The sequence below is a fragment of the Amphiprion ocellaris genome, chromosome 19 (assembly GCF_022539595.1).
Source record: "Amphiprion ocellaris isolate individual 3 ecotype Okinawa chromosome 19, ASM2253959v1, whole genome shotgun sequence".
Lineage (NCBI taxonomy): Eukaryota > Metazoa > Chordata > Actinopteri > Pomacentridae > Amphiprion > Amphiprion ocellaris.
This window is the reverse complement of record NC_072784.1, coordinates 14,435,519-14,457,417: the sequence shown is the minus strand read 5'-3', so window position 1 is coordinate 14,457,417 and position 21,899 is coordinate 14,435,519. Positions and strand designations below refer to the sequence as shown.

At 40.5% G+C, this 21,899-nt stretch overlaps 1 protein-coding gene across 3 annotated transcripts in view; it reads left to right on the top strand.

The window, feature by feature from the left end:
* Positions 1 to 21,347, top strand: part of spop (speckle type BTB/POZ protein) — a 130,453-nt gene extending 109,106 nt beyond the window's left edge. For all 3 annotated transcript variants that reach the window (XM_023299497.3, XM_035943483.2, XM_023299498.3), the window contains 4 exons: positions 5,882 to 5,937; positions 11,687 to 11,809; positions 13,454 to 13,596; positions 18,794 to 21,347. In XM_023299497.3, coding sequence (XP_023155265.1) covers positions 5,882 to 5,937; positions 11,687 to 11,809; positions 13,454 to 13,596; positions 18,794 to 18,938 — 467 coding nt within the window. In that variant the 3' untranslated portion in view covers positions 18,939 to 21,347. The remainder of the gene's footprint in view (positions 1 to 5,881; positions 5,938 to 11,686; positions 11,810 to 13,453; positions 13,597 to 18,793) is intronic.
* The last annotated feature ends 552 nt before the right edge of the window (positions 21,348 to 21,899 follow it).

Sequence of the window (21,899 nt, the reverse complement as noted above, 5' to 3'; positions counted from 1 at the left end):
CGTTAGTTCCTATAGAAGCCTCTTTGATCTCTTTTGTATTGGCAAAACTCCTCCTTCCATTTTTTTCTGGTTCAGATTTTGCCTCAAGTATGTTGAAAATTTTTAACTTTTGTGGTGGACTCTAGAGAGACCTCACCGTGCTTTGAACACATGACACAATCCACTGGGATATAGCAGCACTGGCCAGAGGTTGTTAGGCGTCAGAGAACGCTTTGTCATGGTGCCCCTTTACTAGCTAAACCCCCAGAATTTTCTCTGCTTTCAACACAAACTGCCCATTTCTTTTTGATCGCTCCAGCATTCAACAGTAAGACGCTCCACACTGCAGTTGATCTGCACTGCTTGAAGTATGTATTATTTTGGAAACTGGTTTCAGGTATTAACTGACTCTGACTGGCTCGGGGACAAAAAACTTGATTGGGAAATTCCGATTGTATGTTATACAGAGTTGTGGACACCAAAGAAAGCTGTGTGAAAATGTGCTGTAAAAAGCTCAATTTAAAAAGAAAAATGTTGAAAGACTAGAAAACTTCAAGTATATCTCTTAAAAATATTACAATACACATATATTAGATGTTTGTGCTGGTGAGCTGTGCAATGATTTAGTATACTTTCAAACTCATACACACAGTTGAGTTTATATCAATATTCATCATGGAGTTTGTCATTATTCTTATTTTCAATCGAAATGCTGTTTCAGGGGCTTTTCGGCTGTGACAAAAATTTAGTTGCGGAGGAAATACTTCATCAGTTTTTTAATTTGAATGAATAATTTTGCTTTGCCACAGGGATGGTTGAATTTGAATACATTGAATATCCACACTATTGACACCTGAGTGTCTTTGTTGGCCTTCAGGAATCCATGAATGATGAAAGTGCTCTTAGTGTGACGCTCATGCAAACAAACGTGGACTTGTTTCAGATATTGGCACTTTGATGACAGCCAGCATGAGATAGTGAAAAGTTTGAGGAAACTGGTGGACTGTGAGTCTCTGTGGAGACGAGGGGAGGCTGTTCATTATTGGATTTGCTGAAATGTGTGTGTGAGGAGCCATTTTAATTACGTGCTGCTGTGGTTTGGGGTCTTCCCCTCTCGCTCTCGCTCTCTATCTCTCTCTGCTCTACTTGGTCCAGATGACGTCCCTCCTCCTCGTTATTCCCCCTCTTGGCCGTTCCCGTGACAACTCTCCCGGCCGTTAATCGCCGTGGAGACGGACTGAGAGGGATCAAACGAAGGAGGGAGAGCAACTCAAATTGGCTCTGTACTGACCATGTGATCTTTATATTTCTGCATCTCTCTTACCTTTTCTCAGAATCCCTCCTTTCTCTTCCACTTTCATGTTTTTTCTTTTCATTCTTACTCCCAATTTCCTTGGGTTTTCTCCCCATAACCTCGTGCTGTTTATGTTCTTGTCTGTCTTCACTTCTTTCTCCCTGTCCTGCTCAGTTCCCTTGTCTCCCCTTGTCTGTTGCTTTTCTCTCTCCTCTTCATCCTTTCCTTACTATAACCCCTCTCCCCCACTCTTTCCCTCTCTGTCTCTCTTGCCCACCGTTTCCCTTTGTTGCTGCAGTATGAGCTCACTAGTATTCAGTTGCACCAGACAGACTTATTGGAGGTTTGTTCCCGAAGTCTTACCTGGACCGACAATGCTAAGCTTGGTTTCGTTGCAAATGTTTGGGATTCAATTCATCTCTAAGCTGAGAATTTGAACCTTCAAATTGTCAGCAAACATGTTTCCAGTCAGGGTTGGACTCCCATCATCTCTGATCGAAAATGTAATATTCACAGTCAGGATCTCAAGGTATGGTTAGGGGGTGTCCAGTTTGGGAACCTCAGCTTTATTGAACCATGACCTTCACAGTGTAGTAGGCCAGTTTGCAGGTGAATGTGAAGCTGCTGGGGTGACGGTCAGCACCTCCAAGTCTGAGGCCTTGCTGGAAAATGGTTGGAGGTGGTTGCAGCCTCAAGCGAAAGAGTTCAGGTATATTGAATATGGAAACTCAATAGAAAATGGAATATATGATGGACTGGACAGATGGATTGGGGCAGTAATGCAGGTGTTGTGCTGGAATGTCTTGGTGAAGATGGAGCTGAGCCAGAAGGAAAAGTTCTCGATTTAGCAGTCAGTCCATGTTCCAACCCTCACCTACGGCCTGAGTAGTATTTGAAAGATTGAGATTGTAGATACAAGCTGCTGAAATGAGTTTCCTCCATAACGTGGCTGGACTCTGGATTGGATGTCTCATTAATATTCCCGTTGGGCTTCTATCTACTTGGACCCTGGCCCAGAAGTTGTTGAAGGGATTGCATACTTCATCTTTCCTGGAAACCCCTTGAGATCCCCCAGGAAGAACTGGAAAACCTTGCTGGGGAGGGGCACATGCAGAATGACCAGCTTGGCCTGTTGCCACCATGACCTGACTCTGTATAAACAGAAGAAAGTGGACATTGGATGGGTGCTCCTCTAAGCCACCTAGCTTCATGATTAAGTCATTAGTCACTAACATCTTAAAAATGTATTTGACTTCACACCAACATCATGTCCCCGTCTCTCACATAAATCTTTTTTGCAAATGCCTCAGAATACTGTAACAGTGTAGATACCTGGCAGAAACCAAGAAGCTACTACAAGTCCAGCAGCTGTTGGCTTAGTACATCCTGGATGAATCATCACAATCAGCAACATTCTATTTTTTGTCCTCTCTTCAGCAGATTTAAATATCGTGAAAATTGATAAAGTTGCCTTTTTTTATACCAACCCTTCAGTAACTTAAACTATCTGGCCAACTCTCCTCGTAAACAAAAGAAAACGCCTCTTGAGAGAGCAAACAGAAGAGAAATATATGAACGTTTTTTAAGTCTCTTTAACGGATCCCTGATGCAAGTCTGATAATTTTGAAGTCAGTTAACTGTCTATGCAACGCTTCAGCTTCTCTAACTTTAATGTTGCCACAATCCAAAAATTAAAGAGCTCTTTTCCAACCTAAAAATATCTGGACAACTCAGATGATTTACTTAAAAAACTTTCATAGAAACATTGACACTTCTTTTGTCCAGTGTTTTTGTTGTTTTTGTTTGAAACTAAGCTTACTTTCTAGGCTGACCAAGGACATTATTCTGACCCTGAGCCACAATGTGTCTATAACACACTTGTTAAAAATACTTTGGAGGTGGCTGTTTCTTATTTGCTGAGTTAAATTAAGTTACTACCACAGCAACAGACATGTCCAGGTTCTGACCTTGTAACTTCTGTGTCTCATTGTTAACTTAGTCATTCAGTTAAAGGCTCACTCCCACATTTTTACTTTTCTTATCAGGATTATACTTATTTGTGACCTCAGCAGGGTTGATGGATGATGCTGTGTTTCAGAATGAGTAATTAAATGGCTAGCTAGTTCCAAGTTGATAACTCATTATTAAGTACTTAAATTAATTAACATATCACTGACTTTGACACATACTTAATAATGCGTTAAAACATTTGTTAAATTTTAATCACTAGTTAATTGAGCATTCATTAGTGAAGGATAATGTGAAGTGTTGCCCTGTGAGCACACAATCAAAAAAAAGTGAACCATATCAGGAAAGTGTGACTGTATTTGATAGTAAAAGGCCAACTTGTAACCTTTGTAGAGACACATTCTCGCTTGGCTGGTAAACAACCAACTGGTAATCGAGGTCAGCTCCATCTACGAGGTTCAGCTTTAGCTCGTGCCGAAACGAACCGCTCTCATGGCCAGGATGCTAAGAAGAAAAGACGTGGGGTTGTTGCCTTAAGCAGCACAACAGTGAGATATGATGATTATTTTGCAGAATTATTATACAGCAGTGATTTCAAGTAGCAGAAGTGGGACTGATTTATGTAATTTAAAGCTCCGTGGTTGAATCCGACAACCAGCGTGGCCTGTCTGTGCTAGAGATTAATCATAACCTCTTCAGCTGTGGTCACATTTGGAATAATAAAAAAGAAAACTCTCTCTGATTGGCTTTCAGAACAATGCAATAAATTACTGGTCACCTCACGCATTTAGTGATTAAAAACACAAATGTATTAGAATCATTAATGTGTCACTGTCAGTTTAGTGGCTGCAGACCTTTTAGGTCACCGTTTTTGATTTATTCTCGCTGGGAATTTATCTACCAAGCAGTTCCTGGTTGTTCTTTACTCACTGTGGGATCATTTTTCAATGCAATACAAAGTCCTGCAACTCCAGAGAAATGGCTAGAAGCAGACAAAACTCAAAAATGTCTATTGTGCAGTATAGCACAGTTATAATGCCACCAATTGCTTTTAAAAATGACTATTTTGTTATCTGTTTAAAAAAGTGACAACAATTAATTGAGTATATACAATATCGTTCCAAGGTGACGCTACATACTACATCATTTTAGGGCTTCCATTTTAACTTTGTTTTCACTGCTACACCACCGTTCAAAATTTTGGGGTCACCCTGGCAATTCATATTTTCCATGAAAACTCACTCTTTTATTCATGCGCTAACATAACTGCACAAGGATTTTCTAATCATCAATGAGCCTTTCAACACCATTAGCTAACACAATGTAGCATTAGAACACAGGAGTGATGGTTGCTGGAAATGTTCCTCTGTACCCCAATGGAGATATTCCATTAAATATCAGCTATTTCCAGCTTGAATAGTCATTTACCACATGAACAATGTCTAGACTATATTTCTGATAAAGTTAATGTTATCTTCATTGTAAAAAAATGCATTTCTTTCAAAATATAAGGACATTTCTAAGTGACTCCAAACTTTTGAACGGTAGTGTATGTCAGTGAAAACAGTCTGCAGTTCAACCAAAAAATGTCTAAATTTTTGTTACATGTCTGTTGGTCACGGCTGACTCACTAATAACTTTGTATTTGTACCAAGGAGACATTTTTTGTTTGTTTTTTACAGAATCTTCTTAAAGCAATCAGTTAACGTTTGGTGATTTGTAAAAATCGAGACATGTAGAATAAACTCTGATTTTGCCCATATAATTTGGTTAAGCTGGTGACAAAATAGTAGTTTAAACATGAGTAGTTTAAGGACTGCCAGAAAGTTGAAAATTCAGCAATTCCATTCCTGTTTTTTTTTTTTTTGTTTTTTTTTTTTTAAACTACTGGTTCTGATAAATGAGGTAATTTTGACAATTTCTTAAAAGATAAGATGACTTTAAAGCCTGCTGGTGGATATTGGGGTTCAGATGTTTAACAAAATGTGTGAAAATCAGTTTTACAAAAGCAGTTATTTGAAATATGGGTGAACTTGCATTACAAAGGCACCATTTTTATTGCAAACACTCCTATGTTGTTTCTTTGAGGGACTTTGCCACAGCAGTAGCGGTGCTTTTGCATTTTGTCTCCCCTTCGCTGCTAATGGAAGGATAGTCTGAACTGTCCTTGCCACTGGGGGATTTGTAAACTGTGGTGAACAGTCCTCTTGCAGCAAGACGTGGAGCAATGTTTGAATTTGCAAGGATGTAAAAGCTGGGTGAAAAATGCTTTTTTAAAATTGGAATGAGCAGAACTAAAGGATGTTAGAGGAGTCTGGACACAGATGACTTTGTTTATCAGAACAGGAAGACAGACCTTTAAGCACAGTGTACTAAATAAACTCCAGTGCAGTGAGTCTCTTTGCACTGAATGCTGGCTAAACACACCAGAAAGGTCGACTTGAGTCTGTCAGCAGGAAGGATCTGCAGTTGACTTTTTCCACATGATGCCTGTGCTGCTGTCACTGCTGTCAATCACGTCGTCGCTCTGCTGCAGCCCTGTGGCAGCCTGTTAACGGATATCAGAGACCTCACCATGTATCAACATTAGACGCTATAACAAACCCTCCTTTCTCTGTCTTTTGTTTCCCTGTGCCTCAGCTCGCTCGCCGGTGTTCAGTGCCATGTTTGAGCATGAGATGGAAGAGAGTAAGAAGGTGAGTAGACTTGACTCTGTTGTTCCTGCTCCCTCTGTGGCGACCAGACTGTCTAAATCCCGATCTTTCCTTCTGTTGCATCAGGAAGTGTTCACACTCTTCAAACATCCGAGTGTGACTGCACATGTTCCCTCATGTTTTGTTGACTGCAACTCTATTATCTGGTGTCATTAAAAGCTGCTATGTGTGGAATTCTTTATGTGATTGTAGCATCTTGGATTTTTATTCTGAACACAAGAGGTGTTGTTTCTGGATGAAATTAAACAGTATGAGTGAAAATTAGTGCAGTCTGTTGCCTCAAACAAAATCATCACACTGTTTCCAGAATAAAATTGCGATGGGAGGAGGGAATTGGTTTGTCTTAGTATTTGTTTCTAAATTATGAATATGTCTTTGGCATTTCTGTACAGCAGTTTGCTGTTAGGGCCTGGTCTTAGCATAAAAAGAGGAATATTTTTCAGACAGTTATAAGGCAGGAGGCAGTATTACAAAGATATTTTTAAAAACCTGTGTGACTTTATTGTCCTGTTTGCAGTTGAGATGTGTCACATTAGAGGAAATAAAGGTGCTTTTAAAAAAGAATCCAACAAAGAATTCAGCGTCTTTCAGTTTCACAAACATTGGCTGCACCTGATTGGACAAACGCATCACTTGGAGGCTGCCTACGCTTGATTATCAAACCAGACTAACATGGTGGCTGGTTTGAAAACTTTCTCTTTTGTGACAAAAACATTGCGATGAGAAATAAACCACGGAGTTACTAAATATGTCTTCATTTTAGGTCGATTAGTTCAAGCGTTTTTTTAAAAGTTATTTTTTGGCCTTATTAGACAGGTTAGTAGAGAGGCAGACAGGAAAGTAGGCAGAAGAATTGGGGGAAGACCTGCAGCAAATGGTCGTGAGCTGGAATCGAACCCAGACTACTGTGCTGGGGACTGTTCATGGGTCTCCAGCTCAACCAGTTGAACCATCTAGGCGCCCAGTTCAAGCATTTTTTTAGCAGTTTTAGGAGGTAATTGATCATGCATACTTTATGCAAATGACAAGCAGGCAACTTCACATTCAGTCTCTCACAAACACATTGAGATGCTACTATAATGCGTTACATGGCTGCTTACATAGACAATGAATGGTATCCACTGAGGGGCGATGGAACCTGTGGAGACGTATCATTAAACTGCATCTAAACATCGACCCTTCAACTTCAGTTTCATTTTGGGAAAAAGAAAGAAGTCGCAGGGAGGTAAATCCAGTGAGTCAGGTGGGTTTAGATTGTGTTGTTGCAGCCAGAAAACCTGTATCTGAATACAGAGTCATCGTACTGCGACTGGGTGCACAATACATTGGAGCATTTACATGTCATTGCGTGTCATTTGTGTTCAGGTCGATTAAATGTTGGTCCTCACACACGTCAGAATTTTACAGTAGAACTCCCCCTTAATAGTCCAACCCTGCGGGATGAATTCACAGTGCACAACCACATAAATGTTGAAGAAAGCAACAAGCATGTTTCTTAGTGCACCCCTGACCTTGTCCAGTTTTCTCTCGATGGTAGCTACAGAGCCACCACTCGTCAATGTGATGTTTTCTTCTCTGCTCCAGTTTGTGGTCCAGGGAGAAATTGCAAATGTGCAATGGTCACAAAAACACGTGTAACACGAGTCTACATGTTGATAGCATGATGTCACGCTACATCTTGACTCAGGGCAGTTACTGCTTGCACACCAGGGACAGTCTCTGAACTTTTTGCTCAACCCTTGCAGAAAGCTTGGAAAGCTATTGCTTTCATGTGCTAACATGTTCTCTACCGATTAATATGTTTGCTTGATCATATGCTACAATTCTTTACCAAACTGCTCTTTAAATAGCCACTATGTCACAAAACTTGTAAAGTCACATGTTTTTTGTGATTCTATTTTGCAAAGATGAGTTTCATTCAGCTGCTTTCTGATGTCCGGCAAGCAATCGATATATTCAAACACCGGCTGATATTTTCAGTCTTGCTATATTCTACATGGGAGATAATCTGCAGTTGTGGGGCACTTTTTGAATCTTAGCTAGGTTTTACAAAGACCTTTACAATGTGGTTTTCATTCATTCAGCCATACATACACACACACACACACACACACACACACACACACACACACACACACACACACACACACACACACACACACACACACACACACACACACACACACACACACACACACACACACACACACACACACACACACACACACACACACACACACCAGTGGCCGTGGAGCTGCCATGCAACTCAGAGTCCATTGTCTTGCTCAAGGACACACCATCCAGCCTTGTGATTAGAGGACAACCTGCTCTGCCACCTGAGCCACAGCTGCCCTCCAAGCTGTACAATGTAGCTTGAAAATATACAGTATAAAAGTAAGAACTGCAAAAGCACGTTGCAAATTTAAAGTAATAGACATCAAAAAAATGCTCTGCTGCCACAAAATGGTTAATTTTTGCTTTATGTCATGTTTAAAAGAGAACCGGATGGAACAATATGCAAAGCATTTCATCCACTGTGTGTGCTTTCCTTCACTTAACATAACTGAGTTCTCTGCTCGGGAATTAATATGGTGTTCAGACAGGATGTGAGGCAAAACACCTTTATTAGGTTGCCTTGTTTTGCCCCCAGTAACTATATTTATTCATAAATATGCTGATAGGTGATTAAATTTCTAATTTCAGTGTCATGTACCGTAGCGTAATAGCTTAAATTAAGCTCTCTGAAACCTGCATTTATGTTCATTTTTATTTTCCCCAAGTGTGGTTGATATGGACGTTGATGCATTAAGTAGAAGTTTATGTTTGGGACTGAGTGTATGGATGTGTATTTTAACAATATATGCAGTGTTATTGCTTTTTTTAATGTGTCCTCTGAGATGTTTGTGTGTGTCTTGGTATTATTCATACTTTGAGGACGTAAATCTTGGTTTAAGATTAGGGTATGGCTTAGCGTTATGCAAGTAGTGATTATAGTAAGGATGTGTGTCCAGAAAATTAATGCAAATAAATTTAATGTCCTCTGAAGGAGTGGAAACAAAACAGTGCGTGGTGGATGTGATGCACAGGGACCTTGTGCCACAGTTGGTTGTGTTCACCCGATAGGAGGTGGTGAGATTGAACCGCGGTGATTTAGCCGTCATGTCAGCGGAATATTGATGCCTGCACGGCTCAAATGGGGAAATTATAAAGCACAGAGCCAGGAAATGCATCTTAATTGCTGTTTAAGTGGGCGTCTTCATCAGAAAGAGGGAGAGATGGTGGGCCACGTCCCCATACGACTCGGAGAAAACAGATAGATGGGTTAAGCCTCCTCTGCAGCACTCTGTAGAGGAGAGACAAATGAGCTCATAAAGAAACCCTCTAACAGACGACTGCTCTGTGAATAGAGGCGAGCTTCAGACACTGTAACTACAGGACTGTTGTCTGTTTGTGAGACAGTGCTGAGAGTTGCCGTCACATTACAGAGGGAATTCCTGTTAGTTTTTCTTGTTTTAACTTCCAAAATGGTTGTGTAGGGGTAGCTTTTTAAATTTTAACACTCCAACACATGTCAGAAATCAGCAGAATACAATTAGCTTCACCCCTCATGTGACCCCCTAAGTACAAAAAACAGTAAAAATAATAAAGCACAAGATGGGAGGAAGAATGCTGTTTTTCAAGTAGGAATCTTCATTTCAAAACAAACATCAGATGTGTGCATTCAGAGTATACAACAGGAGTGAATACAGCCCAGTGAAATATTTGAATTACCTCATTATTTTTGCACTCATGCAGGCCCATATCATTGCACTTCCACCTCTGTGCTTCATTGTTGGGACTATGCATTCACTGTGGCGGTTAGAACCAGTTTCACACCAAACAAGCTAGACAATGTCAGAGGTCCAAAAAATGTGTAGGTCTCATTTGATGAAAGAATGTTCTCCCACTGTTCATCAGGCTTGTTGTCATGTCCTTCATGATTTTTCCTTGCAGGATGGTGTCAAAGAGCGAGCGATATTATTTTTTTCTTTGACACCGTCCATAGAGATTGATGTTCCACAATGTCCTTCACGCTATCTGAGCTGTCGGATTTGCACTGATACCGCCTGTGCCAAATCTGACACACTTGCTTGTCACTCTCATAGAGGACTGTTCAGAACTAGATTGCAAATAGTCCACTGTCTGTTGCATTAGATGAACAACCGCTGCAGCTCTGATTAGCGGTAGTATGGCTTGTTCTGTACCTCCTCATTAGTACCGCAACTGTGTTTCTATTGATTTTTCCCATTTTTTGTAAAACCTCACAATCAGATTTTTAAATTCCTGTAGCAATACATTTCCACATGGAGCCATGATGCAGACATGCAGATAAACACAGCCCATAGGACCAAAACTGAAAAAAGTTCTGGTGTTCACAGGTCATTTTATAACCCTAAGAGCTTCAGTAGAAGGAAACTGGAGTCACCTCTTAGACAAGATGCTTCTTTAGCTAACTGACTGATGGGAAGTCCCCAATGCAGGTAGTCACCCCCAACTTACATCCATATGGTCCGTTCATGACCCAAAATTCATACAGCCCAAGGTGTGAATTATGGTGAAACTTTCTGCATTATAATAGGACAGCTGTTCTACTTCAACATCTTTTAGATGCAGGTGCACAACTGAGTCTTTTCCAGTTGCCTTTTACTGAAGCTCCAAGGATGATTGATTATCTACACAGATATATACCATTTTTTAACCATTTTCTGGCCACTAGGCTGATTGGAAATCATGGTTCTACTCAAATTTGCTCAAATGAGCGCAGGCGAATTTGCTTTTGTTGCATTTAGTCATTAATTCGGGGCCTGTATTCTTAGTATAATCTGCAAAAGTATTTGTTTTTGATTGTCCATCCATGGACATACTTAACTTGTCAATTTAGAAATAATGCAGTTGTTGAGAAGTGGTAAAATTTTGAATCATTTACCATTTAAGTGATGTTGTATACTGTAGATTCTAGCATGTAACATATTGTAGATTATTTGTTTTATCTGTTAAAGCTGCATATGCTGTGCCTTCTTGTGTGTATGTTTTCTGCGTTTCTGCAAAAGGCCACTATAGCAGACTGTAAGCTCAGACCAGCTGGTTTCAGACTCTTCCTCGATTATTTCTCCGTGTGATTGTGTTGCCGTTGAGTGGTCAGAGTTGACACAAACGCACTAAGCTGTTGGTACACCCAGTCTGACCCTGCTAAAACGCCGCTGGTCACCGTGGTGACGATAAAGCACTGTTATAATTGGTTTATTGCTTTGTTCTACCTCTCAGCGCAGAGAGAAAGGTTCAGGTTACGGTGCCAGGGAGCGATAAAGCCTACTTCTGGTGGCTGCAGGCACCGTCAAGGAATGAATGCTCGGGATTAATTTTCAGGAATCAGCTGAAAAGAATTAAATTTATGTACTAGAATGTAGTTTTGCTGAAACGTGTTCAGACTGTTCAGAGGGTTTTTCTTCCATTATTCGGAGCTTGTTTTGTATCATTGCATGGCTGGCTGTCCCCGTGTGTGTGCTAAACAAGGTGAGTGAGTTGAATTCAGGTAGGTTTTTGGGATATTCACATGAAATGAAAAAAAAAACACTCTGCTGCTGTGCGTAGTTCTGAAGGATTGTCAAAGCGTTCGTCTTTTTCTTCTCTCGCCTTTTATTCCGTTAAACCCTGTGTGTATTCTCCTCTCCTGTCCTCTCCACCCATCCAGAATCGTGTGGAGATAAATGACGTGGAGCCAGATGTCTTCAAAGAGATGATGTGCTTCATCTACACAGGCAAGGCCCCCAACCTGGACAAGATGGCTGATGACCTGCTGGCTGCAGCTGACAAGGTACACAGAGAGAGTGTGTGTCTGCACCTGTTACCATGTACATTCACACACAAGCCAGTATGCACGGTAATGTACCCACAAATACACCTGAGAAGCACCAATGCTCCTCAACACAAACTTGTACAGTCACATCCAGGCGTACTTTTATAGCAAAGCATAAACCAACCCCACTGTGGGAGGTATAGACATGCTCACACTTAGAATGAATTCATTTCTTTTTGACTTTTATCCACAATCCTTAAATATTCTTAATACTTTAATTAGTTTTCTAACTTTGCTTTTCAGTATTTTATTGTTGCTTATGTTTCCTTTTTTGTGCCTGCATCTCCTATTTCTTTACTCATCTACATTTTAAATGAGGCCTCCATGCCTAAATGTACTCCCAAGTTTAAGGGTTAGGTTGCAGCTCACCTGTCTGATGTGAAGAAACGTCCACAGTGTAGCCTGCTGTTGAATCTTGATCCAACTTGTCTCCATGTCAGGAATTACATATCATGAAGTGCATGAATGTGCACAACTCTCTCTTTGAAGACATTCATATGGATCCTGCTGTTGTTTGATGCTGCAGGTATTGAATAAATTCAGAGGAACGATTTCTACAAACAGCTAGGAGCAACAAACTGAACTTCAGCTCCTCTTAACAATTTGTCAGAACTGGGATTGCATTTATCATTAGTGAATTTTATTGATCTGTTACAATCTGTCTTTGCTGCAATAAAGTTTTACTTACAAGGACATTTAAGTGTGTAACACATCTGAAATTGTAGTGCAAAGTGAACAAAGAAGGTGTGACTTTGACAGCAAACTGTCCTTTGCTCTCTGTGATGTTTTTGGACCAATATTGATGCTCAAATGTAGAAAAAATCTTCAAATCTCTTGAGCTTTGTGCTACATGCACTTCATACTTTTGCTGCATTGAAAGTGGTACAGAAATATTACCAGGTCCGAATTAGTAAGATTGCAGCTTTTACAGCAAAGTGATCAAGGGGCTCATTCAGACATGAAGCTGACACGTTCAGATGTGGTCAGCTTTAGTGTGTTTGCAGCAATATATTTACCAAACAGTCTGAAACATTTCACCGGTTTTAATGTTGCGAGCTTTGAGAGAAATATGTTATTTCCTCACTCTGCTTACATCCTTCATTTTTGCATGGCGTGCAGAATCACAGTTTTCTGCTTCTCTTGATCCAGTATTTAAATCCTCCTGGCAGAAAACACTTTGCTTTGCTTCCTCATCATATGTAAGATGTGTTTTATGTGCTCTGGAGCCAGCCTTGTTTTGTGTACATTCATTTACATGATTGTTAGTGTACAGTGGCAATGGAAAATCCCTTGTAGCCTGTGTGTGTGAATATGAGAGCAGGTTGTTGTACCTAGCAATTTTGTAATCAAAGTCAGTGGAAATATATTTTTTTTTAGCTCTCCTGTAATCCTTTATCCCATTCCCTCCTCGGTCTGCATAACTGTCACTTTTCCTTCCCTTCGCCATATTTTTTTCTTATTCAATTTAAGCCTCTTCGCCGGCGCGCTGGAGTAATTCCATGTTTCCGTATCATTACACAGTGCGGCAACAGTTGTTGGTGGCAGCGCTGTTTAAGTAATTTAGTTTACCTGCTGTCTCTGCTGTCTCTCTGTCGTCGCTAGTATGCTCTGGAGAGGCTGAAGGTGATGTGCGAGGATGCTCTGTGCTCGAGTCTGTCCGTGGAGAACGCCGCAGAGATCCTCATCCTCGCCGACCTTCACAGCGCCGACCAGCTCAAGACACAGGCCGTGGACTTCATCAACTAGTGAGCCTCCGCCGACATCATCCATCTCCGCAACTACCTCCACACTTTAGCAAACATTTCCTCACACTCATCCGTTCAGCTTTTCGTCAAAGGAAGTCATTAATTTTCAGTGGGAGCAATTTTTGTCTCCCAAGGAAATTTAATTTAATCCCCAAGATCAGACGATTTTGCTGCCATATCATATTGGTCCATTTAGCAATAAACCTCAGCTGCTGATGTTAATCATGTTGCAGGCAGCCTGTTTAGGTAAGATGGGGCCTATTAGCATCAGTGACTGCTATTTATGTCCGCGGAGAAGTGATTGATCCGGTCTTCGAATGCTCGCTTGAAACAAAAAGCTTTCTCTCAGTCGCTACCTAAATTGCTCATCACCTTCCCTGTGTTTTCTGAATTCTCTGTCTCGCAGCCAGACACATTCTCCAGGCCTTTGTTCCTTCCTCTTTCCTTTCTTTGCAGCTTTTCTCCATCTCCTGGCCTCGTTCCTGCCTGGGCTCCATCTCCCTCCCTCCTGCACTCACCCTCATCTTCCCTCCCTTTATTCCTCCCCCTTCCTCCCTCTCCTGTTCTGTGCTTAAGAGCTCATGTGCGCCTAAAGGTGTTCAGTAATGCAGATTTCTGCCCCTAATCCCAGTCATTAATTGTGGTTATGGGCGTTATGACAGTTTAATTTGCGACAGCGTTGTTGTGGTGGTGGGAAAATTGGCCACAGGGGACTCCTGGCCAGCAAAGCGTTATCAACCCTCCTCCTCCGGACACAATCGACAGCAACAAGAGCAGCAAAACAAAAATCAATTTGGAGGAGGAATATCGAAAACAGACGAAACGGAGGAGCCAATAATCCTCCCTTCAGTAGCACCTCAACCTCTCCCCAGACCAGTCTTTGCAAGCAGCTTACGGTCATTTAGTGGAGACAATAGGAGTCCTTGTTTTCCTGCTTCTGTCTTATTTATTCATCCTCTCCAGGGATGGAGCAGAGAGTAAAGTCACCCAAACTATCTTAATCCACTTTGTTTATAGAAAAGAGCTTACCCACTTTTTTTTTTTGTAACCCAAAATGAATCTGTATGCCAGACTAAATTCATAAAATCTATCAATGTAGGTGGTGCAAACACAACATGAAGCACAAGTTTTGAGGCGAACAGCGATGTAGCCTTACTGCTGATAACACTGATGGTTAGCAAATGAACTCAAACGCATCATGCTACAAGTTTTTTGCTGCTTGATAGAAAAAGGAAAACTCACAAAGTTCTCATTTTCCACGGCTAATCTGCAAGAGAAGTCTGAAAGAACATCATTTACTCCGGTTTAAAGCTTCTTTTCAACTTTATCTACAAGATAACACAGTAAAATGAACAAAAAACTGGACAAAAAGGATGATTTGGTTGCAAAAAAATCCATGCGACCTCAGACTGCACAAATATGGATTAATAACCATGATTGGGATTTTGGGTGTTTACTCCATCAAGTGCAATATTGACATTTAAAATACTCCACTCAAAGAAAACAGGATTTGTAGATAAAATCAGTTGGCTTCATCTTATGTAAATCTGTCATTACAACATCTTATAACATTATTTTAAAATCATTGTTGGTCTTGCAACTGTCTGAGCTGCTATAACTGAGTGGAGTTGAGACATTAAATTCAACTGTAACCTGCATGTGAGGCGTTTAGGGAACATCAGTAAATTGTAATGTCTATTAGTAAGCAGCAAATCTGGCATTTTGGGGACAATTTTACTTGCATTTTGAATCTAGGAGATGCTCTGAATTCGGGTGAATCTTAAATGGTACTGTATACTTTTTATATGCGTCTGTATTTATTGCTGAAGTATTTTGAGACACTTACTTTATAATCTTAGCACCTGTTGTTTCATAGATGGGTATTTAGTGTTATTTATACTACAGTGAGCCATGCATCGTAATTTCGGATGACGGTTAAGTTCATCTAAGTCAAGTCTTATTTAGGTGAAGAATTGTGCATTAGCAGGAATGTAGCGAAACATGAAATGAATGAAAACCTCAGTGAAAAATTGATCCAAAAAAATGTGATTTTGGCTGTAAGTATAAAGCCCTGGTCAGTTCTATAATAACATTCAGCTATAGAAAGCATGGTGCCACCACAAGAGGAAACCCAACAAATTTGTCATTTAAATCAGTGCCACAAAATTCTGAATGATGAGTGCAAAGCCAGATCTGAATGTAATCCAAAACAAAAAAACTACCTTAGATGTCTTTGCTAGTATTACATATGGTAAAGGTTCATAAAGGCTTGCCATTTTCACAGTAAAATGCAATTTTTCAGCTTTTTTCAATCATAATTTTAGTTTTCTTTGCAGATTTAATGTCCTACAAAATCACTGTAGTCGTTGCCAAATACTCAATTCTTTCAAAATAGAGTTGTTGGATTGATGTAGTGAAAATTCCTGCATTTTTCCCTGTTTTTCCCATTATCCTGCAGCCTTTCTTCAGATCACCACTGATTGGAGGTCATAGTTTAATTTACCGTCACATCCCTGCTCCACTCGCTCCATCTCCTGTCGCTCTCTGTGGATTTCACTCTTCATCACCTCCCTGTTTGTTTATTTGTCACCGCCGCTGTCTTATCCTCCGTCTCTCCTCCTTCCTCTCCTGCTGTGGCTGCCCTCCTCCTGCCCTTTCGCTGCCTGTTGTCTCGGCTTCAGCACACCGGCCATTACAGCCAGCAGGGGTTCACTTCCTCCCCAGAGGACAGAGTCAGAGGTTAGCTGGAGGTCTGGAAACCATATGACCACGTACCCACACCGCCACATATGTGTTTATTTGCACGCAATAAAACCTGAAAAATGTCATTAAAGGCCACGCAGCGGTGTGCGTGATAGAGCAGCCCAGCGCCCCGAGGGCATCGGAGGGGTGAAGAGCGCCACAGGGCCTGCTGCTGAAAGCTCACATATGTGGGCAGATGATGATCAGCAGTAAACTCACCATCAGTTAATTATCAAACCCGTCCACACACACACACACACACACACACACCCTCATCGTGCAGGGAGGTCAGAGTATGTCAAAGAAAAAAAAAAAACAGCCCTGATTCCTAAAAAATGACCTTCCTAAAATATTCAACCACTTTTTCCAACTCTGTTTTCAGGGATTTTCAATTGGAGTTTGTTCATTTGTGACAAATACATTTCAAATCAAATCAAATCATCGCTGCCATTTATTTCATTGCTTTACTGCTTTAAAGCTGCAAAATAGCTGTCAACTATTAAATTAACTGGCGATTAATTTTTAAAGAGGAAATATTCCTGTTTCAGCTTCTTAAATGTGAGTGTTGTCCTTGTTCATTCCTCCTCTGTGACAGTCAACTGAATATTTTTGGGTTGTGGACAAAAGAAGACATTTGAGGGTGTTCTGTTGGGCTTAGGAAAACACTCATCAACATTTTTAAGCATTTTCTGACAAACAAACTAATGGGAAGCAAACTAATTGATAATTCAAAAAAATGAAATGAAAATAATTGCTAGGTGCAGCCTTTGTATTTTATTTATTTTTTATGGCTAGTTTCCATCTCGAGTCCTATTCACGGGTAAACAATAAAGGAATTACAAATAGCATAATACCATAAGTGAACAAAGACATACAAAGCAGATAAACAAGCAACAAGTGATAACACATAGGGAACAAAACAGACCAAAGCTGGGGGACCAAGGCAAGGTACCAAGCAGTAATTCATTAACATTTACACATGATTATATTGCAGATATCCCTTTGTTGCTCTTGCATATATCCCTCAATCATTATTGCACATTGTTATAGTACATTTACTCCTCTGTCACTTTAACACAAGATTCCACTACATATATCCCTCTGACACTATTGCACATGCTGGCATTGCACATTTCTCTTAATCACTACTTGTACTAACTGGGGATCGGAATCTGTTTAATGCTAAGTAGGTTTTCACATACAAGCAGTTTGACTGTATTTTTTGGTCCATAACAAGTAGAAAACTTTTGAAGTAGTATAAAAAGATCTTTTTTTTTTTTTTTTTTTAAAGTGTTTTATGTCTACTAAACAGCAAGTGCAGTAGAAGCGGCAGGACATCCTGCTAACCCAGAAAATTAAAGAGAAGCTTCAAACATGTGAAACCATCAGAATCTGACTCAGTTTTTTTGCCAAAACACAACTTGGTAAGACACCAGACATCTCTCCAGTGAATCTCCTGTTGCGAAACTGAAAGTCTGTTCTACTATGTCACAGATTTAGCTCTTGTTGAGAAAATATGTTTCAAAATAAGAACACAGCGTAGCTATATAGGAACATAAATCATGGAAGACAGGGGTGTCAAAAACCTAGTGCTGTTTAGTTTAAGTTTGTGAGGTTTTGAGCTGCTGTAATTACCAAGAGCAAACAAATGATCATTTAGAAATTCAGCCTCTTTCTGTCTTCTATCTTCCTGCTTTAGTTGACATTCAGCTTTCAGTGGCATCCTAAACTAACACTTTTATCATTATTACAAGGCTCTGCAATGATTTGGAAAATGGTCAGTATACAGACAAAAGCAGTTTCTACAGGTAAGCAACCCAAAACAGCAAAATACAAAGTTCATAAATGATCATGTATGTTATTATTTTGCTTTCTGTAAAGAGTATGATATGCCTGATGTCTTATTTATCCTTTACCTAACAAGGAAAAAGCTCATTAAGATTAAGAATCTGTTTTTACAGGGACATCTGCAGATAAAACAGTTCAATTTAGGCTCACATAAAGCATTTACATAAAGTTGACAATCTTAAAAAAACATATAAAAGCAGCAAAACTTTACAATTAAGCATTAACTACTAAGTACTGTTTGGCATTTTTGTTTGACTTCCAGAAGTAAGCTGATGATCAAAGTAGTTTTCCACCGATCGACCGATTAATCGACTAATATGACTTCATATGACAAAACTATGACTCGACAGACTTTTTCCTCACATGCCCACATATTTATGATACTTCAATGTTGCCTTTTATTTATGTGATGTTATTTATCTCAAAAATGACCCGTGGGGTTAAATATTTAAAAATATAAAGTAAATAACAGCTCGACCAGCTGGTATGACAAATCCTTAATGTCTCAGAGCTGCACACAGATGGAGTCCTGTAATCCCAAACTCTCCACTTTATTTCTGCACTTGTGTCGTTTAGTTTCGAAACTACTTTGTTTTTCCTGTCTCAGCCATGCAGCCGATGTGATGGAGACGTCCGGCTGGAAGTCCATGGTGATCTCTCACCCTCACCTGGTGGCCGAGGCGTACCACTCCCTGGCCTCGGCCCAGTGTCCCTTCCTGGGTCCCCCGAGGAAACGTCTGAAACAGTCCTAGAGGTCCGGAGAGACTCTGCTGTCCGAACCCTGCTGCGTCCTCCTGAACCGGCGACCTCACTGCTCCTCCCTCTCAGTCCTCCTTCTGCTCCCATAGAGACGCCCGACGCCGACGCCCGGGGCTCTGCTAGATGATGCTGGGGGAACTGAGAACCACAGGACTGGAGCCACAGAGGAGGTTCCACACATCTCTGTAGGTAGGGATTCATTCAAGTCTGGATATTTATGGACTGTAAGCCAAAAGCCTCGACGGTATCCTCACTCCGAGAGGCAGGCACGTAAAGAACTGATCTTCTGGCTTGAAAAGTCACAGCTGAGTCCCTGTAAATGCTATTCTGTGGCATTTATATTGTCTTGTACAGTGTTAAAGCCCAAACTGCGCTTGTGAAAGGACACGTGAAGAGGATCAACCAGCCAGAAAATACAAGACTGTTGTTCCTATTGTTGATGATTTAAATGATGTTTGTTCGGTGTCATGTTTTTCTAGGGCACAAAACAATTCTCTTGAATGGAAGAAGACAAATCTGAACACGTTTTAATGTTCACTGTGTCTTAAGAAGGCAGACGCTGTGTGGATCTGGCCCCATTTTAGCCCCGAACTTGAATGATTTTAGAATCAGGACGAATTTCTGAAGTTTGAGTTGCAGTAAAGGCATTTGAATAATCAAAGGAACGATCAGCAGGCTGCTTCTCAAGATTTCTGGCATGCCGTGTATTTTGGTTGACATGAATGCTGCCAAAAGAACAGCTGTAACCTGTCATGGGCTTGTTTTAATATTACTGGAGTAGTAGTTTACATATTGTCATATATTATGATCACACCGTACAATCCGGATCGTCCCGTTATCTGCAGCTCCATACTTTTTCCAGTAACTTCTTATTATTTATTTGTAGTAGAACTGCACATAGTGCTGCTGGCATACTATTTTTTGTCAAAACCAATCAGCCACAACAATTAAAACCAAGTTATGTACATAGCATCAATCAAGGTTCTGCTGAGAAGCATTTATGTGGATGTTATTTTGACACTTAACCCACTTCTAGAAAAGTGATCACACAATGATCTGAACGTCTCTGGAGCAGTTTCTCTTTGTTTTCTACAAACCGTGGTCTCATTTATCACTGCGGTATAAAGTGTGTGCTTTGTGACGCCGTCATAATAGCATAAAATCTAAGAAAAAAATTAAATATAGGTGATTTTTTGGGGATTCTTTATTTTACAAAAATTGGAAAAACCTGGACTCAACATGTAAACATGTAAAGACAATTTGCATCTGACATTGATTTTGTTTCCACACTTGTTTCCTATCTGCTCTGTGTAAACACAGCCTGCGGTTCAGCCAAAGCAATTCAGAATTTTTGTCAAGTGACTGTTGGTGACAGCTGAATCACTAATGACTTCACAGTTGCACAAAGAAACACAGATTTTTTTTGTTTGTTTTTTACAGCATCTGGTTAGTGCAAGTGGCTTATTTTTGGCCAATTCTTTGATGATACATATAAAGTAAAGTGATTAGTTAGTCAGTACGTCACACATGATTAGCCTGAGGAAAGTTGAAAATCCGATGATTATTTCTGTTTTTCCAGTTTGTAGTTGTAAAAATTGTGAAGTTTTTGCAATATTGTTAAAGATGCACTACCATTCAAAAGTTTGGGGTCAAAAAATGTCCTTAGTTTTTAAAGAAAAGCATTTTGTTCAGTGAAAATAGCATTAAATCAATCAGAAATACAGTTGAGACATGGTTAATGTGGTAAATGACTATTCTAGCTAGAAATGGCTGATTTTTAATGGAATATCTCCATAGGGGTACAGAGGAACATTTCCAGCAACCATCACTCCTGTGTTCTAATGGTACATTGTGTTCGCTAATGGTGTTGAAAGGCTAATTGATGATTAGAAAACCCTTGTGCAATTATGTTAGCACATGAATAAAAGTGTGAGTTTTCATGGAAAATATGAAATTGCCTGGGTGACCCCAAACTTTTCAACGGTAGTGTCCATGTTGGGTTCAGGGTGTAACATGGAGAACAGCCCCAAAAACCAATCGCTTCTCCAAGAGTTCCTGTGTTCACGCCCCAGTGGGTCAGAACTGTTTTGGCATTACGAGTGGAAACTACACAAAATGTTGTGACTGATTGGTGTATATTTTGTGGTTGTCTTGTTTGCATAAGCTTTGTTTAAAATGTCACAGGACTAAATCGACTGAATCTGAACATAAAAAATGCCAGAAAATGGGAGTCTGATTAAAGGTGTGGTCATATTTAACATAACACTGAAAATTATTGAAAGCACAGTGTCTGCCCAGCAAATACACCTCTTTACCTTGGCCTGTTCACCTCAGTGCTTTCCCTGCGACTGAAGCAACGTTTTGCCCTCCAAACCTGTAAAATACATATATTTTCAATTTTCTCCCGCATGTTTGTGTCTTTTTTGTCCTTGAAATCTTCATTATTTCTCATTATGCAGTTTGGCCACATCTACCAGTGACTGACTCATTAATGCACAGCTTCTAGCAACTTGCTGCCAGATCGCTGTGCCTGAGTAATACATTTCAGTTTCAGACTTAATCCTGTTGTGATCAAAGTTCAATCCCCGTGTGCAGGCGCCGTCGACCTCGTCTGATCACGCCGGCTAGCATCCAGCTGCGCGGCGTGTAGACTCGGTCGCAGGCCTGTTTGACTCGGCCTCTGTAGCGTCGCTTAGAGAATGGATAGGTTGTAATCACTTCAGAGAGAGTTGGACCTTTCTCTTGGAGCGTATTTTAACAGGGATTTCTCTGTGTTGACCAAAGTCGAGGCCCAGCGGGCTTTGAGGAAGCTCATCCCTGAGCCCTGCAAATCACTCCTCATCAAACAGCCAGCCCTGGCCACAGATCTATGGGGATATTCTGCCATTGTCCTGCTGCTCATCAAACACGGGGAAGGCCATTATTTGTGATACAGGGAGGATGCTGTAGCTGCA